The 16,634-nt window shown below is 41.5% G+C and overlaps 1 protein-coding gene across 4 annotated transcripts in view; it reads left to right on the plus strand.

Annotated features, from left to right (window-relative positions):
- The window catches only part of LRP8 (LDL receptor related protein 8), a 206,908-nt gene extending 192,263 nt beyond the window's left edge, over positions 1-14,645 (plus strand). For all 4 annotated transcript variants that reach the window (XM_076340176.1, XM_076340177.1, XM_076340178.1 and 1 more), the window contains 9 exons: positions 2,063-2,290; positions 2,871-2,989; positions 4,486-4,625; positions 7,038-7,179; positions 7,622-7,774; positions 8,438-8,668; positions 10,726-10,794; positions 11,014-11,186; positions 12,232-14,645. In XM_076340176.1, the coding sequence (XP_076196291.1) occupies positions 2,063-2,290; positions 2,871-2,989; positions 4,486-4,625; positions 7,038-7,179; positions 7,622-7,774; positions 8,438-8,668; positions 10,726-10,794; positions 11,014-11,186; positions 12,232-12,270 (1,294 nt within the window). In that variant the 3' untranslated portion in view covers positions 12,271-14,645. The remainder of the gene's footprint in view (positions 1-2,062; positions 2,291-2,870; positions 2,990-4,485; positions 4,626-7,037; positions 7,180-7,621; positions 7,775-8,437; positions 8,669-10,725; positions 10,795-11,013; positions 11,187-12,231) is intronic.
- The last annotated feature ends 1,989 nt before the right edge of the window (positions 14,646-16,634 follow it).

Below are 16,634 nucleotides of genomic sequence, written 5' to 3' on the forward strand. Positions count from 1 at the left end.
CTCCCATGCCATTGGCAGGGAAATTTGCCCAGGCTGTGCTGAGTATTAAGCACTCAAGTTGCTAGGCAGGTACCCTGAGCGGGCCTGTGGGCCTCTGAAAATGGGGAAGATGGTTCAGAAGAAAGCTGGCTGCTTTCACTGTGTCTGATTCTGTAGGCACAGGCAGGGGTGGGTAAGGGCTTTGTATTCATACACAGAGAATTATTCAAGACACACTACTTCTGCAGCTCTCTGACAGTGAATGCCCTGGGGCACTGGGGGCCACTGAACAGTGTTCATACCCTGAACATGGCTATACCAAGCCTTTTTCCAAACAGCAGCATTTTTCTCTTTCTTACTCCTGCTTGCGTTAGCTTTGTTGTAAGTCCCACCTTTTCTGTAGGGAAACAATTATATGCAATTATAACTTTTTAACAATTAATTTTCCTGTTTAAGATACTGCGACTATCACTAATATCAAACACTTTTAAACAAAAGGCCACCATGTCCTTCCAGCAGAGAACAGGACTCCACCTGCAGGAGTCCTCTGCGGAAAAGCAGTCTATAGTTGAGAGGCTATCACAAAGTGACAACTATGGTGCAGGAGGTAATTGCTGGCAAGACATCCCATCTTTCTTAATGCTCACCTCACTTGCCTTTCCAGATCTGCTCCTATTAAGGTGATGTCCCCTTTGGGGTGTCAGAAGATCTTTTACAATATTTAGTTACTGAGAGAATTGAAATGTCACCTGTATTTCAGCCCTCCCTGAAAGCCGCAGGAGCCTTGCTGGGCTTCCCCACCAGTGCAGTGAATCACATTGAGGGTACAGCACAGCAGCTCACTGCAGTGGTGGATGGGAAGTATTGAACACGACTGTTTCACTGGGGAGGAATTAACTGACCTGGAGCTGTGCAGTTAGAACATGTGGTGCTCATCAGACTAAAATAACAGAGTGTTGGGAGCATTGTCAGATGCCCTGAAGAACCCCAATGATATCGTTCATATGGTGTTGGGCCAGAGAGAAACCAAAACTATTCCTTGTAGTGAAGATGCAGTAGCATGCTGTTAATCCAGGCTGACTCTACGTAGCCATTCCAGCCTGGGCTGCAGGGCATAAAACAGTGTCAAGAATTCCTGGTTTTAGACATTTGTTTCCAAGTCTCTAATCTGATACTTGAGAGCTCAGCTCCTATACGACTTACCTTCTCATTCCATGACCAAAGGCAGGATGGCTAGTGAACAGGAGATGTAAACCATCTTGCAGTTTCAAATGTTCGGGGGGTGGAAACTTTCTGCTGTTTGGTCACTTTTTTAAGATGTACCAAGTTATTCTAAGAGGCAGACCAAGCTCTTAGAAACACTGATGCAAACTCAGAATAACTCCATTTTAGTTCACTCAGAGCAACTGATACTGGTGCAGGAGCAACAGAACAGAATCAGCCTGTGTGCTTGTAGGAGCAACACTGAGTTATTTATGAAACATCCATGTGGAGTTTGCTGCCTTTCATTAGCGTTTTGAAAGATTTTGAGGCTGCCACTGATATTTAGTGAACATTTTCTTTGTATCTAATGAGATCAGTTGCCAAATTAGTACAGCTTCATGAGTTGCTTTGATGAATCATAATTAGTTACACAGGTCCTAATTCTGCAGTACATTTAAGCACATTTATTTGCACGCGAAGTTCAACTCTGTTCAGCAGAGCACTGGAGATTATATTTCTAATGTCCATAGATCCCATGAATCGATGCTATTGAAGTTAATGTGCCTGAAGTCAAATGTTTTGCTGAATTGTGCAGTTATAGCAGGAAGCAGGTAGAAAAATAAAATGACAGTTCCCTATTCTGGAAATGCCTGCCATCCAGATACAGGGAAATAAGAAAAAGTTGCAGGAGAAAGCGGAGGGTTGCAGCATGCAGCCATAAGGGTTTCTATGTCAATCATGCTGCCACATGTGCACTTTCTTTCCGTGGGGTTGCAGTGGTGCTACCTGGCATTCAGCTATCTAAGATCCAACCCAATGCACATGTGCACAGCCCTCTCTGTGCCGTGTGTCAGTCCAGTGACGAGTCCTGTCTTTGCAGTGCCTACATAGACAAAGCGAGTGACACAGCTGAGCAGGTGATTTTGATAGACAGCCAGCTGAACTCTCCTGAAGGACTGGCAATAGACTGGGTTCATAAGAATATCTACTGGACGGATTCCGGAAACAAGACCATCTCAGTGGCCACTGCAGATGGAAGCCGGAGGAGGACACTTTTCAACAGTGACCTCAGTGAGCCAAGAGCCATTGCTGTTGATCCCACACGGAGGTAGGTGTAAAGACCACAAACACTCCCTTCACCAACAGAGACATTCTAGTCTTCTTTCTGCCTCTCTTACAAACTTGTGGGTGGTTCTCATCTCATCAAGGCTTCAGATGCCCTTTAAGATAGATAGATCCATTGAACTTAAATGGGACTGCTGAGATGGTTCAACTAACTCTTTGCAAGGCTACTGCTGTTAAGGAAAGTTCTGAAAATAATGGTCAGGTCATGTGTTCAATGGGTCTGAGCTGGTCCAGGCATGTAGGTTGTGCTGGGAGATGAAATAGTCTGTCTGACATGTGTATGGGCTACTTGGATAAGTGAAGTCCACATACCTAGCAGACACACCAGGAGATAGTTTGCATGGGGTTACTAAGGTGAGATTTTGCATTCCGGTGCAAGTTTTGTGGCAGAGTACCCTGTGGGACAGTGTGTGGCTACACTAGGTGCATAGCAGAATTAACTGAAGTGGCTGAGGGGCTTTGCTGTAGTAAGGAGAGAACAGGGCACCTCCTATTCCGATTAGTAGTGCAGATTTCTTACACTAGAGTTCAATTTACTGTTTTCTTTCATCTGTCTCTTTCAGGTTCATGTACTGGTCTGACTGGGGAGACAAAGCTAAGATCGAGAAAGCTGGCCTGAATGGCATGGGGCGGCAAGTGCTGGTGACTGACAACATTGAGTGGCCAAATGGCATCACACTTGGTAAGTGCCCAGGTTAGAGCTACAGCATCCACTGTGGCTGACATAAATTTATTTTTATTGTTAAACAGGAAGACAAAATTGTAAATGCGCAAAGGCACCTGCACACAAAAATCCTGCAAATACTTTGTCACTTACTGCTCTCCAACACAAGTGATTTTATTTCAGTAGCAAGCATATGCAGTAAGTCTTGCCACAGAACCTCATACTGCAGGAACTTTGAGTTGTGTTTAGGTGTGCCTTAAGGCAAAGAGAAATTTTGGGGGAGGATGCAGAGCTGCAACAACCATTTGGAAGTCCAGGAAGCATCGGAGTCCTTGGTGCTAGTGTCTCTGGGCCTGAACCTGTCTCAGAAGCAGTGTCAAGATACTTCATTGGACTGATTAATGCATGGTACATCAAGGAAAGAGACAGCCTGCAGAGCCCATTCCCCGTCAACATGCCTGCCCAGCCACTCTGGGTGGGGGTAGCAAGATGGAACCCATCTAGGCTCGTATCTGCATCCTGCTGGTCCACAGAGGGCTGTGGTCGTTCTCACTGCCTCACCAAGTTGCCGGAGTGGAAAGGAGCTTTCCTGCTCTCATGGGGCAGCAGGGGACGCCCTCCTCTGGAGTTACAGCTGTATGTGTTTTAACGCCATGCAGATGTGAGGTTCTCTGCTTGGTTTTATATTTGAAAATTCTGGCCATGATAAGGATGTAGGAGAAAATGCTGCTACCATTGCATAGTGTTGAAGTGCTACTGCTGTGAACAAATAATATTATCCTTTAGTAATTAAGAAATTAATTAATGACTTGTTTAATAACAGAACTTGTTTTGTGTTGGCACTCATCCACTTGCATTCTGTTTAGTGAATCTCATCCAAAATGAGTGAATTTGCTCCAGGAAGAGAAATTCAGTGCTTAGCATTCTAAATAATATTGGATCCTTCCCTCCCACTCTTACCTGCACCTTCCCCAAAACCTGGCTGGTTGTGGTAGGAGTGTCCCCACCACCAGCGTTACCCCAGCCTGCAGCACAAGAAGGGTTTCTGGACCCAGGATTCTTCTTCACTGAAGATGTTCAAATTGTACTGCTCCTTCAGAGAGGCGTTTCATTTGAATCACAGTTGTTCTCCAGCAAGAGGCCAAGGACCGAACAGCCTTGAGAGGGATGAAGCTTCGCTCAGGCACTGATGGACTGACTCTGGGAAGCTCAAACTGCTGCTGGCCTGCTCCTCCTGGTAACAAAAGAACCTCGTTGTACAAAGCTGTCAGTCAGGCATTCCCCCCACACACACAGCCCCCCAGAATGTTCCTCCTTTTTAATCTTTTTAATAGGATCTTATCCCAGCATATCTGGGCACTGATTCAAAATCAGAACTAGTGTTAAAAAAAAAAAAAAAAAAGTCCAATAATAAAGAGATTAGTCATGCTGCCAGCAGGAGAAACATGCTGGGCAAGAGAAAAAGAGTTGCAGGAGCTGTGTGTAATTTTGCTTCATTGTGTTTCACTTCCCAGATTTGCTGAATCAGCGTCTTTACTGGGTAGACTCCAAATTGCATTCACTGTCCTGCATTGATTTCAATGGCAGCAACAGAAAAGTTCTGATCTCTTCTGTTGACGATCTGAGCCATCCTTTCGGCTTAGCAGTGTTTGAGGTAAGAGTCAAAAACGGATGCAGAACAGACTGGAGACTGCAAGAGGTCTCAAAGCTCCTCTTGATTAAAAGCTCTGCCTTTTGCATAGCACAGAAAGCTCAGTGAGGGCGTTTGCTGCTATAGAAACCAATTAACCTGGTGTGGGTTCAGCAATGAAAACTGTTTTCTAAAGCCCTTAATCAGGAGCAATGCGTTGTCTCATGCTTTTACCTAATGTAGTACCAGTGCATCCATGAGGGGCAGGTGGTGCCCAGTGTAACACCTCCCACAGAACTGGAAAATGGGTAATGGGTTTTCCGTGATTTGAATTGAGCCAACTGTCCATACAAAGCCAAAACTATTAGCAAGGGAAGGGAGAAGCCACTTACTGTGATCAGCAGGTGGGACAACCATTCACTGAATGACACTGCAACACGTCTCTCGTCTTTTCAAAGTCGGACTTTGAGGGGAGCTGCATGGGCTCAGAGCAACCTCTCAGCCTGCAGTGGAGTGCTCTGCTGCTCTCAGCAGCTTTGTTTCACACCATCTTTGCATGCCTGTGTTGCATTTTCTGGTGCCGGCAGAACCCTCAAGGCAGGACGGCCCCTTAAATTTTGCTGCGTTGGCTAGTTGTTTCTGTTGTCCATCCCAGTATCTGCAGAAGTATCCTCAGAAACGTTTTCACCTGTCTCAGGAGTATCTCAGGAGTATCTGTGCCAGCAAGGCACTCGCTGGGCTCCCCCTGCAGTCACTGTGCACCAGTGCATTGCTGAGGCTGGGGACTTGGCATTAAAAAGGTGCTTGTTCACCTAGTTCTGAAAGGGTCAGATAATTCTCTTTCAGGCTGAACTGCTCCAGTTACGACACATAAACCCTGCCACACATCAGAGAAAATTCCCTGCCCCCCAAAAAATATAGCTGTGATCCTACAAAGACATAAGCCTATTTCACAAAGGTGTTAGGCTTCCAACTCCTACTTGAGCATGTTCCATTGAAAACCCTATTAGTCTTGTAGATTCAGTACTCTTGTACCGTTCAGTGTCACACTGTAGCCTTGCTAAGAGCAGTGCAGTAAGTAATGAAATAGTACAGTTCAGATCCTCAAATGTCATCAAGGAAGAACCTAAGACCTGCTGAGATCTGCAGAAATTACTACATAAATGGGCATCCATGTTTCTGCCGTTAGTTTATACACAGCTACCCAGTGGCAGGGCCCAGGGCTAATGGCTTCCCTGCAGTTTGTATCTCATGCTAAGCATGCGTTCGAAACTCTGCGTTCCCCATCCTATCTCAGGAGTACTCCAGGGGTATGAAAGACAATTCAAATCCCTGCTTTGCCTGGGTGGAAGCAGAGAGACAATCCAGCTCTTCTTTCACTGGTAGAGGATTGCCAAAGTCCTGGGGCAGTGAAGTCTCCTCTCTTGTAGCTAAGCTCCTTTCTGTGATTATTTAAATGATTATGGGAATAAAAGCTTCAATTTTAGCACCTCACTCTAGGTAAGCTATAGCAGAGAAAGTTGTCTGGTTGGCTCCCTGTCAAGGTCCTCTTCATTTCGCTTAACTAGGTTGGCTTTTGACTCAGCAAACCCCTCTTCCTTAAAATCCTTATTCCTCCCACGCAATGTCTGTGATGTCTAGGCATCTAACTTTGGGCACAGGTTTCCCCAAGACATCACTGCTCTTTAGTTTTATCCTCATCAGCAATGTTTGGAAGGATCTCTTGGGTTATTTAACCTCTGTACACCCTTCCTCATCTGAATGGCTGGTTAGAATAACAGACAACCCTTTTGCTTTTGATAATTTGCCCTTGTTCTCCAGCAATGTGCCTTTCCTTACTGAAATATATATGGTTTTTAGCAGGCAGCAGTATACATAGCTGACCAAGCAACTAAATACTGTTTGATAACTGCAATCCCTGTGTACCTCGTTGACCAGTTATTTTGTATCTTCAATCATAGTATGCCATACTAAAGATATTACTAAAAAAAGAGAAATAGATACTCATCTTCCACGTGTGCTGTAGGCACTGGCCTCTTTGTAGATACCTGCTTAATGTAGGTCTTATCTTTGGAAAGGAGAAAAAAATCAGCAGAGATAACAAAAGTTTCTGGTATGGCCCTTTAAAAAAAAAATGGTTCAGAAACAGAATGGATGCAACTCTTCTGTACTTAACCAAATTTCTGCTCCCTTGTCTCAGTCTCATAGCTACTCAGAATTACTAAGCACTTTATAAACGTGTAGGATTGCTGTGCTTTTGAACATTAGAAATGACAGCGTCCAAAAAAAAAGAAAAAGCTGCAGATAGAAGTAGCACGAGCCAAAGGTGCCCCAAGGTAGGAACACAGTGTGTTGACTTTGTGACTACTGGAGTTTAATCCAACTTGAGTTGGATTTGAGCAGGGCCAGGTCAGAAATCCTATGCATTTCCTGCAGGACAGAGTGTTCTGGACTGACCTGGAGAATGAAGCAATCTTCAGCGCAAACAGGCTGAATGGCTTGGACATCTCCATTTTGGCAGAAAATCTCAATAATCCTCATGACATTGTGGTATTTCATGAATTAAAGCAGCCTAAAGGTAAGACTTGTCCGTGGGGCATCATGGCCCTAAATCAGGTTTATTTAGTTAGTAAATGAAATGCTTCCTGACGGTTCTTGATGAAAGAGAAAGCACAGGTAATAATGTGAAATCAATGCCTAATGTTTGAAGTTCCTGCGTAATTAATTCAGCGGCAGCATTTATTGAAAAGTCTGCAATTTGTTAATAGCTGTTTAATTAGCATCTTTGATAACAGTGAGTTACTCTTGTCACTGTGATGCTTGCCATTCATTATGTATTTGGGCAGTTTTTATAGTAGTCTGTGAGGTTTCACTCTATTCCAAACTGTAAAGATGATTAAGCAGCCTGATTAATTGAGGTAGGGAGTGGAAGAGAGTCTTCTTAGAGGACCTGATACTTCTTTGCCAAGAACAAGAAATAATTAGAAAAATAACTTGTCTTGTCTTCCATCCTCGCACAGCTCCAGATTCCTGTGAGCTCAGTCCCCAGCCAAATGGAGGCTGCGAGTATTTGTGTCTTCCTGCACCTCAGATCTCTCCCCATTCTCCCAAGTATACATGTGCCTGTCCTGACAATATGTGGCTGGGTCCTGACATGAAAAAATGCTACAAAGGTAAATACAATCATGTCGCTGTTCCACTATTCCAATAAAATCATACTTAGAGTGAATATATTTCCTGATGGTGGAACACAAACGTTAGCTTTTGTATTCCATGTACTTACTGCCTTCTGAACACAGCTTTGTGGTGTTCTTTATTGAAAACTTGCTTGTTTTTGAAAGCATAACCAGAAAGAGATACAGCAGGAGGAGGAAAAAAGGGATAAGGCCCAGCACTAAAAGTGTGAATGGTCAATAAATCATTAAAATTTGCCATGTTATTGCCCTATAGATTCTGGATCTGGTGAGGCCACAGTCATTGCTGACAATATCCTGAAGAGACGGGTGGTTTCAATGTAGTTTTCCCTAACATGCAAATAGTTCATGGTACAAATTCAGTATCTTCCGAGGTACTGAAAAAAACCCTAAGTTTTGGAACTTCTTAACTACCTTCCATCCAGAGTGCTTTATTACTACTAATAAATAAAGCTTGACTTCAGGAAATCATTTCTGTAGCTTTAGACAGAGAACTATTGATAGTCTGACTACCTGGTAAATAGAACTGGAATTTGGTTTCTGCTTCTAATCAGGTAACACTCCTCCCCAGATTTATATCACCATTTGTGATTTGCTTTGTACTTACTTTTACCACATTTCATGTTTGCTCTTGCTTTTCAGATCTTCCAACTACTTCAACTACTGTACTGGTTTCTACAACCACAGCATCCCGTACTGCCAGTACCACGACCATTGCAACTGTAATTGGCAGTGCCAGTAACACCACTGAAGTCGTCCCCAAACCTGTATCAGAAGCTACAATTACCACCCCAAGTTTTCATTTACCTTCCACCACATCCATCCTTATAGATTCTGAGATGACCACTGGAAACAGCAATTTATCACAGCACTGTAAGAGAATGAGATTCCTCTTTTCTTTTTCTGTATATACCATATCACAAGAACTCTCACGCACTGGTGGGAGACGTGACCTAACATCTGAGTTATAAATGGGTCAGATGCAGGCACATCCTGTTGTATAGCAGGAGAAATCAGGTACTCTTTCTGCAGACACCTCTGTTATGATGGCTGATGTGATTCTAGTTGCTCGGGATGTTAAGGAACTTAGGTCAGGTCTTCATCCAACACACGTAAAGCTGACTCTGGAGATGAGGCCCTGAGAGTTCATACTAGTCCTTGCCTTGTGCCTAATAGTAGCTCATCCCAGCTTCAGTGCTGTTTGTAGTGCTGCATACCATAATACGGATGATTCTACAGGCGCTTCACCTATTTTAATTGTTTAATTATTAATGTGATCCAGCACAAGTTGTGAAAAAATGCCTCCTGTCCAGCTTTAGCCCTGCTGGACGTTTGGAATTACTACAGCCCAATACAAGCTGCACGCTGTTTTGCGTGGCTGTGCTTTGCATGTTAATGTGGCCTGATCCGTAATAGACGTTTGAAGTTTTTCATTACAGTATTAGAAGAGTATCCCAATGGAGAGCGCTAATAGGCTCTCCTAAAGTTCACCCTACACGATGAGTGCCTAATGAAACACCAACCTAGCATCTCAGTGCTAAAAGGTAATCATCCCTCTAGATTGTGCTGCCAAGGCAAAGCAGAAAAGCTGAACTGCTTTTCCAAAAAAAAAAAAAAAACCCAACCAAAAACCTAGTCCAGAGAGAAGACGTTACTCTGCAGGACTGTCATTCAAGACCTCAAACAGATGTAGACTGCTTTAAAAAGAGTAAAACACTTTTTTTCCCTAAACGTTTTGCTGAGCAGAATAGGCAGTTGCCATTGCATCTGGAAAGCAAAAATAAACTGTCCCTGTTTGACTAGGGTGCCTTCCTATAGCAGTAGTGATGCAGTGCGCTCTGTACTGCATGTGGGAAAGCAGAATCCGATTTCTAAAATTCATTCTTGTAAAGTTCTTTCTGCGCAAATTTCTTTCAAATGCAATAATTAACTTTTTAATAAGCCATGGAAGCTAGGTGCTTTAATTGTCCACATTTGAAATAGTCTGACTTATTATTAAGTAAATAACTATGTAATAGAATAACCTGCCAGAGGGAAGTATTTAAAAAGATAAATTGCCTTTTAAGTTCCATGAATTGATGTATCGAAAGACAAACTACAGCTAGTTCCTCCTCTCAATTTCTAATATTTTAGCAAAAATAAATTTTCTGTGCTGATCCCCTATTATAAGAGCTCAGAGCAAACATTTTTAAGTATATAACTTGAAAGGTATATTGATTATTTTTCTCTATAATTGTTCTTTTCTCTTGTAAATACAATATCGAGTCTTGGGGTCATTCTTGCATGCTGAGGCAGACTGCAGCAATGAGTGATATATGTGTTGACTAACTCCTTAGCTGTAAATAAATAAAAAAAATAATTAAAAAGAAAAGTTGTGCAGATGGCTTTGAACTATGTTCTTCTGCTGACAGCTCAATAAATCATTAATTGTGTCAGTGCTAGAAAGTGTTCTACTGTGGATTTTTAAGAGCACTGTTCAGTATCCCCTGATCCACGCATGGAATTCCCATTAAATGTCACAGTTTTTAAAACTGGCCTTCTTTTTTGTGCTTGAAATTTAGAGGCACAAATACAGTCACTTACTCATTTCTGGTTAGAGCTTCTCTATCTGATAACACTGTACCGAGCGCTTCCCTTAACTGGCCACACTCTCCTGGTGTGTAGTTCGCAGTCCTGCGAGGGCAGTACCACTTCAGGGCCGGGATGTTTATTGTTCCTAAGAAGAAACAGCTCAGCTTATCCCAGATTTGCGTGTATATGCTTTTTATCTTCTCCGTGATAATTTTATTACAAAACTTTTCGTAAACTCTTTGATTACAAAAGCTTTCTGATGGACAGAACAACGTGGTTACTAACATAAAATATTCTTTAGACGTGGCTTTAAAACCAGCAAATGAGTTAAATGATCAGAACTACTTCTGTAATTACAGATGCAAATAATGACCAAGGCTTTGATTCAACTGTGACAGCAGCTGTTATTGGAATTGTCATCCCTGTTGGTAAGCTGACTTGATTTAACCTCTGAAGGAGATCATACCAAAATGCTAGTGTAAATACAGTCTCCTGACTTTCAGGGTTGGAGTGGGAAAGAGTACAGAACTGTTGAAATGGGAAAAGTAGCCTGGCTTCGAGAAAATTGTACAAGGAGGGATATCTACGTGGGAATGTCCCAGCAGATTTATGCCTGGCTAACAGCTCTTTCTTTCCCCTTTCCTCAGTGGTCATTGGCTTGCTGTGCATGGGGGGATACCTCATCTGGAGAAACTGGAAACGGAAGAATACTAAAAGCATGAATTTTGATAATCCAGTGTATAGGAAGACAACAGAAGAGGAAGATGAAGACGAAATCCACATTGGGCGGACTGCCCAAATTGGACATGTCTACCCAGCAGTAAGTATTGAGGAAACTGCTGACAAAGAAGATTAATTTGTTGAGAGTTTAGATACAGAATTATCTCCAGCCGATTACAGTGTTGGTTATTTGGCATATAATGACAAAAAAACAGAACTTCTTTAATAATCATTGAATAGGCAGAAGCCTGAACTTCTAGGCAGCTCATGCAGTTGTCTTAGAATATAATGGTCTATATAAGAAGATACCTGTTCAAATGAAGAATAATTGTCCTAGTCGATCACGTAGTAAGCTAGCAAGTGTAAAAGCTAGCTATCTCAGGAGCTCAGTATGCGACAGCTGATTACTTATCCTCTACTGGATTCCATTATAACTGTGCTTAGACTGCTACCAAGTGTCTAAACTACCTTAAGGATAACTTGAGTTTCTCTACAAACCAGGGAGAATATTTTCTGTATAATAAAACAGTGTAAAGAAGAGTCAGGTTCCTCTGAATGAGGTTCTGTGAGAAGTTAAGGAAATTTGCCTTGGCAAGATTAAGCTTTACAAAAAGCAAACTCATTCTGATAGCAAGTCCTGTGTATGCGGAAGAAGGAGAACCTGTTCTGTATGGCAGTTTGCCTGTAAAGGAGCCTCCTTCAAAGCAGCAGCCCTGGTGAGATGAAGCATTGGCAGTCATAACTGCATTGTATTTTTAGAAGAAAGCATAAAGATCCGTAAGTAATGAGTGAAGGCAATATAGCTTCTGTAGGCAGGCAGGCATGTAGGTAATGCCCTATATTATCTAAAGATCCTGCTAAAGATCACACTAGAAGAAGGTGTCATCCCTTCCAAGGAACTTTATCCATGTAATTCACAAGTGAATTAAACTTTCCAACACCTCTTTAGTAACGCTTGAGTGAGTGACCCCATTTGGGGAAAAGAATCAGGTCAAAAATAGATTTCTGTCACCATTACGCTAGAGACAACAATGAGATTTTCAACAGGAAATACAAGTTAGCAACAGTATCAGAATTTGGTTCTAATGCATCAAAATTCACAAGTCACAAACTTTCTCCTCAAGTGTGTTTTTCTTCCTTCACAGCGTGTAGCATTAAGCTTAGAAGATGACGGGTTGCCATGAGGATGAAGTTGCTGCTCCAAACACCACACTTGACAAATTTGCTTTGGATCACAGAACCTGCTTCTTCTTTTTAATCGTTATTTATGTTGCAGAAGGGTAACCACAAAGTTATAATGAACTGCAAACATCCAAAGGATGTGAGAGTTTTGTATGTATAATCTTTTATACACATTTTAACTTGTTGCACTACCCATTTGTGATAGTGAATAAGCGACAGCTGAGCTACTAACTCGATGTACATAACCAGCCAGGCTGAAGGTTCAGTAGCTATTGCTTTATTTTAAGACTATATTTATAGATATTTTGTAAATAAGTTGAATATGCTTTGTGGCTATCCATCAACATAAGTAAAACAAATTCTGTACAGGCAGTTTAGAAATATTTATTAACAAAATCTGGATTATAAGATCTGTTCTGTAAATATAGTAGAGGGGTGAGAGTATTTATTTTTTGTATGTTTGGCTTGCTGTGCATAGATTATCTGTGTATATATCTATCTAGGCCAGGTAGATATATAGGCATATAAATATATACAGATATATAAAAATATATACATATATTTTAAAACTACTAGCCTATGTTTATGAAAACTAGGGATAATTGAATTTTTACAGGATGTTTGAGAAGTTTGCTTTGAAATCTAAAGACACTAAGTAAGAAAGAGCTGTACTGTAAGACAGCTGACAAGTGAAGCACTCCCATAACAAACAGAGCTCCTGTTTCCAAACTGGCTCGGAAGGGTTGCTTTTACATTTTCCAGTCTACCCAGAAAGATTCACCTGCAGTGCTTTTAACTGAAGAGCTATTGCTTACAGCATGTCAGTCAGGAGAAACTCCTGCGGCGCCCAATTGCTTTTTCTTTTGTATTGTTGCTTTTTACAGCTTGGTACAAATTTGATTTAGCTTTTTTTGTGTGTGTTTGTTTCTAAATGTAAATCTAAATGCTTTTCCCCACTGGGAATCTTGCACCTCAGAAATTAGTTTAGAATTAGTAGAAACAAAGATTTAGCCATATACTTCCATACACCCAAAGTGAGCACTCTCACCTGGCTCATCAGGGAAGAAAAACCCCCACAATAACAAACGTTAATTCCTTCCCTCCTTGCCCTTTTCCCCTACTCACGCTGATTAAGAGTCCAAATTTAGGAGCTGCTATGGGGCAGCGTCTTCATTCACCATATGCAGAATTCTTTGAAGCACAGCAATTACCTTCCACGCTCCTGCCAAGGGAACAACCTGCACCATGGTAGATCTCACATGCCACAGAGCGCTAGGCAAGGAGGTTAAAGGAGGTTAAAACCTCGCAGCCTTATCAATATCTCTGGCTGGGTCATCCTGCACCTTGCAGCAAAAAGTGTTTTCTCATCTCATTCCATAAGGTTCCCAGGGAATTCTATGGGAATTCCTACCCCTGCATAATGGACTAGTACCTCCCTGAACTGTACCAAAACCTAGAGAAATCTTACTAGTGTTCTTATGTCAGTCCAAGCTTTTGTATTGGAGTGAGTGGAAGAAACTCAGCCTGATTAGGTTTGGGGTTTTTTTCCTTTTGTTTTTCTTTCTTTTAGAATAAATTCAGAGTGTAATGAGAGCTGGAGGTTGATTCTTGACTAAGAAAAGGAAAAAAAAGCGTCTAAAGACCTAGTACGCATTACAAACATAATACATACTCTCAAACTACTTCATGGCGTGCATAGACAGTACATAAATAATCAAGCATCCTTCTATTCAAATTTTAGATTTTAAGGCAGTGAAAAAATGATTGAGATACCCAATTATTGTTTTAATGAATGAAGCTCTGTTTCTACAAAACCATGCACTGTGTATATGAAAAAGAAACTGAGAAAAGGCTGTATGCGATAACACTGTAACTAACTGACAAATGTAAATATATTTGAAAAAGTTCTACAGTTTTGATACTTTTTTTAAGAACACAAACACACAAACAAACCTGTATAAACCATGTATAGAAGGCTGCAGGTTTTTTCAAACCCTTGTAAATGAACTCAATGTGCAGTGTTGATTTCAACCTTTACAGATTTATAACGACTGAAAAGTCAAACAGCAAATTTGTTTTTTTAAGAAATTAATTATTTTAAATAATGGTTCAGATTGTTAGGATGATATTTAACATTGTAATAATTTCTGATCTCTGTCTTGTCATATTGAAGTTCTGTTAGCGTAAGTCTTGCTTGGTGCCTTTTGTGTTTCAGTTTTTACGTTACAGACAAAAGGACCAGGGAGGGGCAGGGGAGGGATCTGCTCTGTGTAACACTTGCTGTACTTACATCAATACAGATTACTGGAAACCAAATGAACACGTTTGTAAAACAGTGCACTGTTTCTATAGAAAGATTAAATTTTTTTATCTGGGACTGCTGAACTAATTACTTCATAGTGCTTAAAATGCTGTCCCAGACCTGGGACTGTATCATATTTTGGTCTGAGTTTTCCTTAATTCTTAATTGTCCAAACCCAAAGTGGGACTTGGGAACACTATTGTGTAATTCAGCTGTTCTCTGTACAGTTTCGCTCTCTATTGGCAGTAGCTTCACAATAGCAACACTGAAAACAGGTCACATTCTACATGTGAATGAACAGACCATTTTGTTCCGAATTGTCTCTCTCTGCCACTTTGGTTTTGGTCATCCTCAAATCACATGGAAAACAGTACCTGGTTCATTATTTCCTTGAGCTGAACAACTCTTACCAGTGATGTAATTAAAATAAGCGAGTAGAACTTCCAGTGGTACAAGTACGCTAGTCCTTACGCGTTGTGAGAAAACGTTCTCTCAAAACTGAATAGTACATACAACAAAACCGGTGTAGTTTTTAACCCGAACTATTGCATATTAGACTATTCAAGGGCTAGTTGGAAACTACTCAATTTCTTCATGCAGCTTTTGGTAAAGCATATCTACTGAAGCTGAAAAACTTGTTACAGCCAAATATGCACTCTTTTGCCATCCTGAAAAGAAGACAGAAATACTGCTATTCTTGGAATCGCAACAGGCAGTCTTAACTTTTTTTTTTTTTTTAAACATACAAACAATCTCTTCTATGGAAATAAAGCTGTGTCCTGGTTTAACGCCAGTCAGCAACTAAGCACCACACAGCTGCTCACTCACCCTCCCCCCCCACCCCCAGTGGGATGGGGGAAAGAATCAAAAGCGCAGAAGTAAGAAGTAAGTTTCTCTCGTGGGTTGAGAGAAAGACAGTTTAATACTTGAAATAAAATAATAAATTGTAATGAAAAGTAAAACAGAGAGAGAGAGAACCCAGGGGGGGGGAAAAAAACAAACCACAAGTGATGCAACTGCTCACAACTTACCAACTGATGCCCAGCCAGTTCCTGAGCAGCGGTTGCCACCCCCAGCCAACTCCCCCCCCAGTTTATGTACTGAGCATAACGTCACATGGTATGGAATGTCCCTTTGGCCACTTTCAGTCAGCTGTCCTGGCTGTGCCCCCTCCCAGCTTCTTGTGCACCCCCAGCCTTCTCAGTCAGTAGAGCATGGGAAACTAAAAAGTCCTTGACTCGTGTAAGCACTACCTAGCAACAACTAAAACATCGGTGAGTTATCAACATTATTCTCATCCTAAATCCAAAACACAGCACTGTACCAGCTACTAGGAAGAAAATTAACTCTATCCCTGCTGAAACCAGGACAAGCTGAAATGAGATCTACTGTACTGGAAGTACAATGATAGCTTTAGTTGGAGACACAAGTGAGTCAGAACTAAGTGTGCAGTCAGCTTGCTCTCTCTTCCCCTTCCCTTGTAAATTATGAAATCCCAGATAAGAAACAAGGATATTGTGAACAAGGAGAGAGGACTGGAGGCATTTTCTGAAATGGATGGGCAGTTTGGGTCCTATACAAACTTACATATGACGTTTCCCTGTGCAGAGAAAAGCTTGAGCACGCAGTCAAATGCTTAAAAGACTTTTCTCCTTTTAGTTATTGCTGTATGTCCCCTTTGGTCTGGTTTTGTGGGAAATCTACTGCATAACTTAACTTGAATTTCAAGTTATCAGCCAGGGGAATAAAGTAACTGTAAATACCAATATCCATTGAGCTGTACCTCTTGAAAACCAAGACAACCAAACTGTGCATCCAGTGACCATTCTCTTTCATACCCAGGTAATTGGCAGGATGCACTCAAAGCAGCATTAGAAATCAGAGCTCTGACGACAATACCACCTTTCACTGTCACGCGTTGTTATAAAGCCTTTTGAAGCAGTGTATTTACGGACAGTAACTCTCAGTCATTTTTTCCTCCCTAAAGGAACACTGCCAAGCAGCTAACACTTTTCAGACACAAATAGTTATTACCAAACTAACATGGACTTATATACTGGTAAA

This window comes from Aptenodytes patagonicus, chromosome 5 (assembly GCF_965638725.1).
Source record: "Aptenodytes patagonicus chromosome 5, bAptPat1.pri.cur, whole genome shotgun sequence".
NCBI lineage: Eukaryota > Metazoa > Chordata > Aves > Sphenisciformes > Spheniscidae > Aptenodytes > Aptenodytes patagonicus.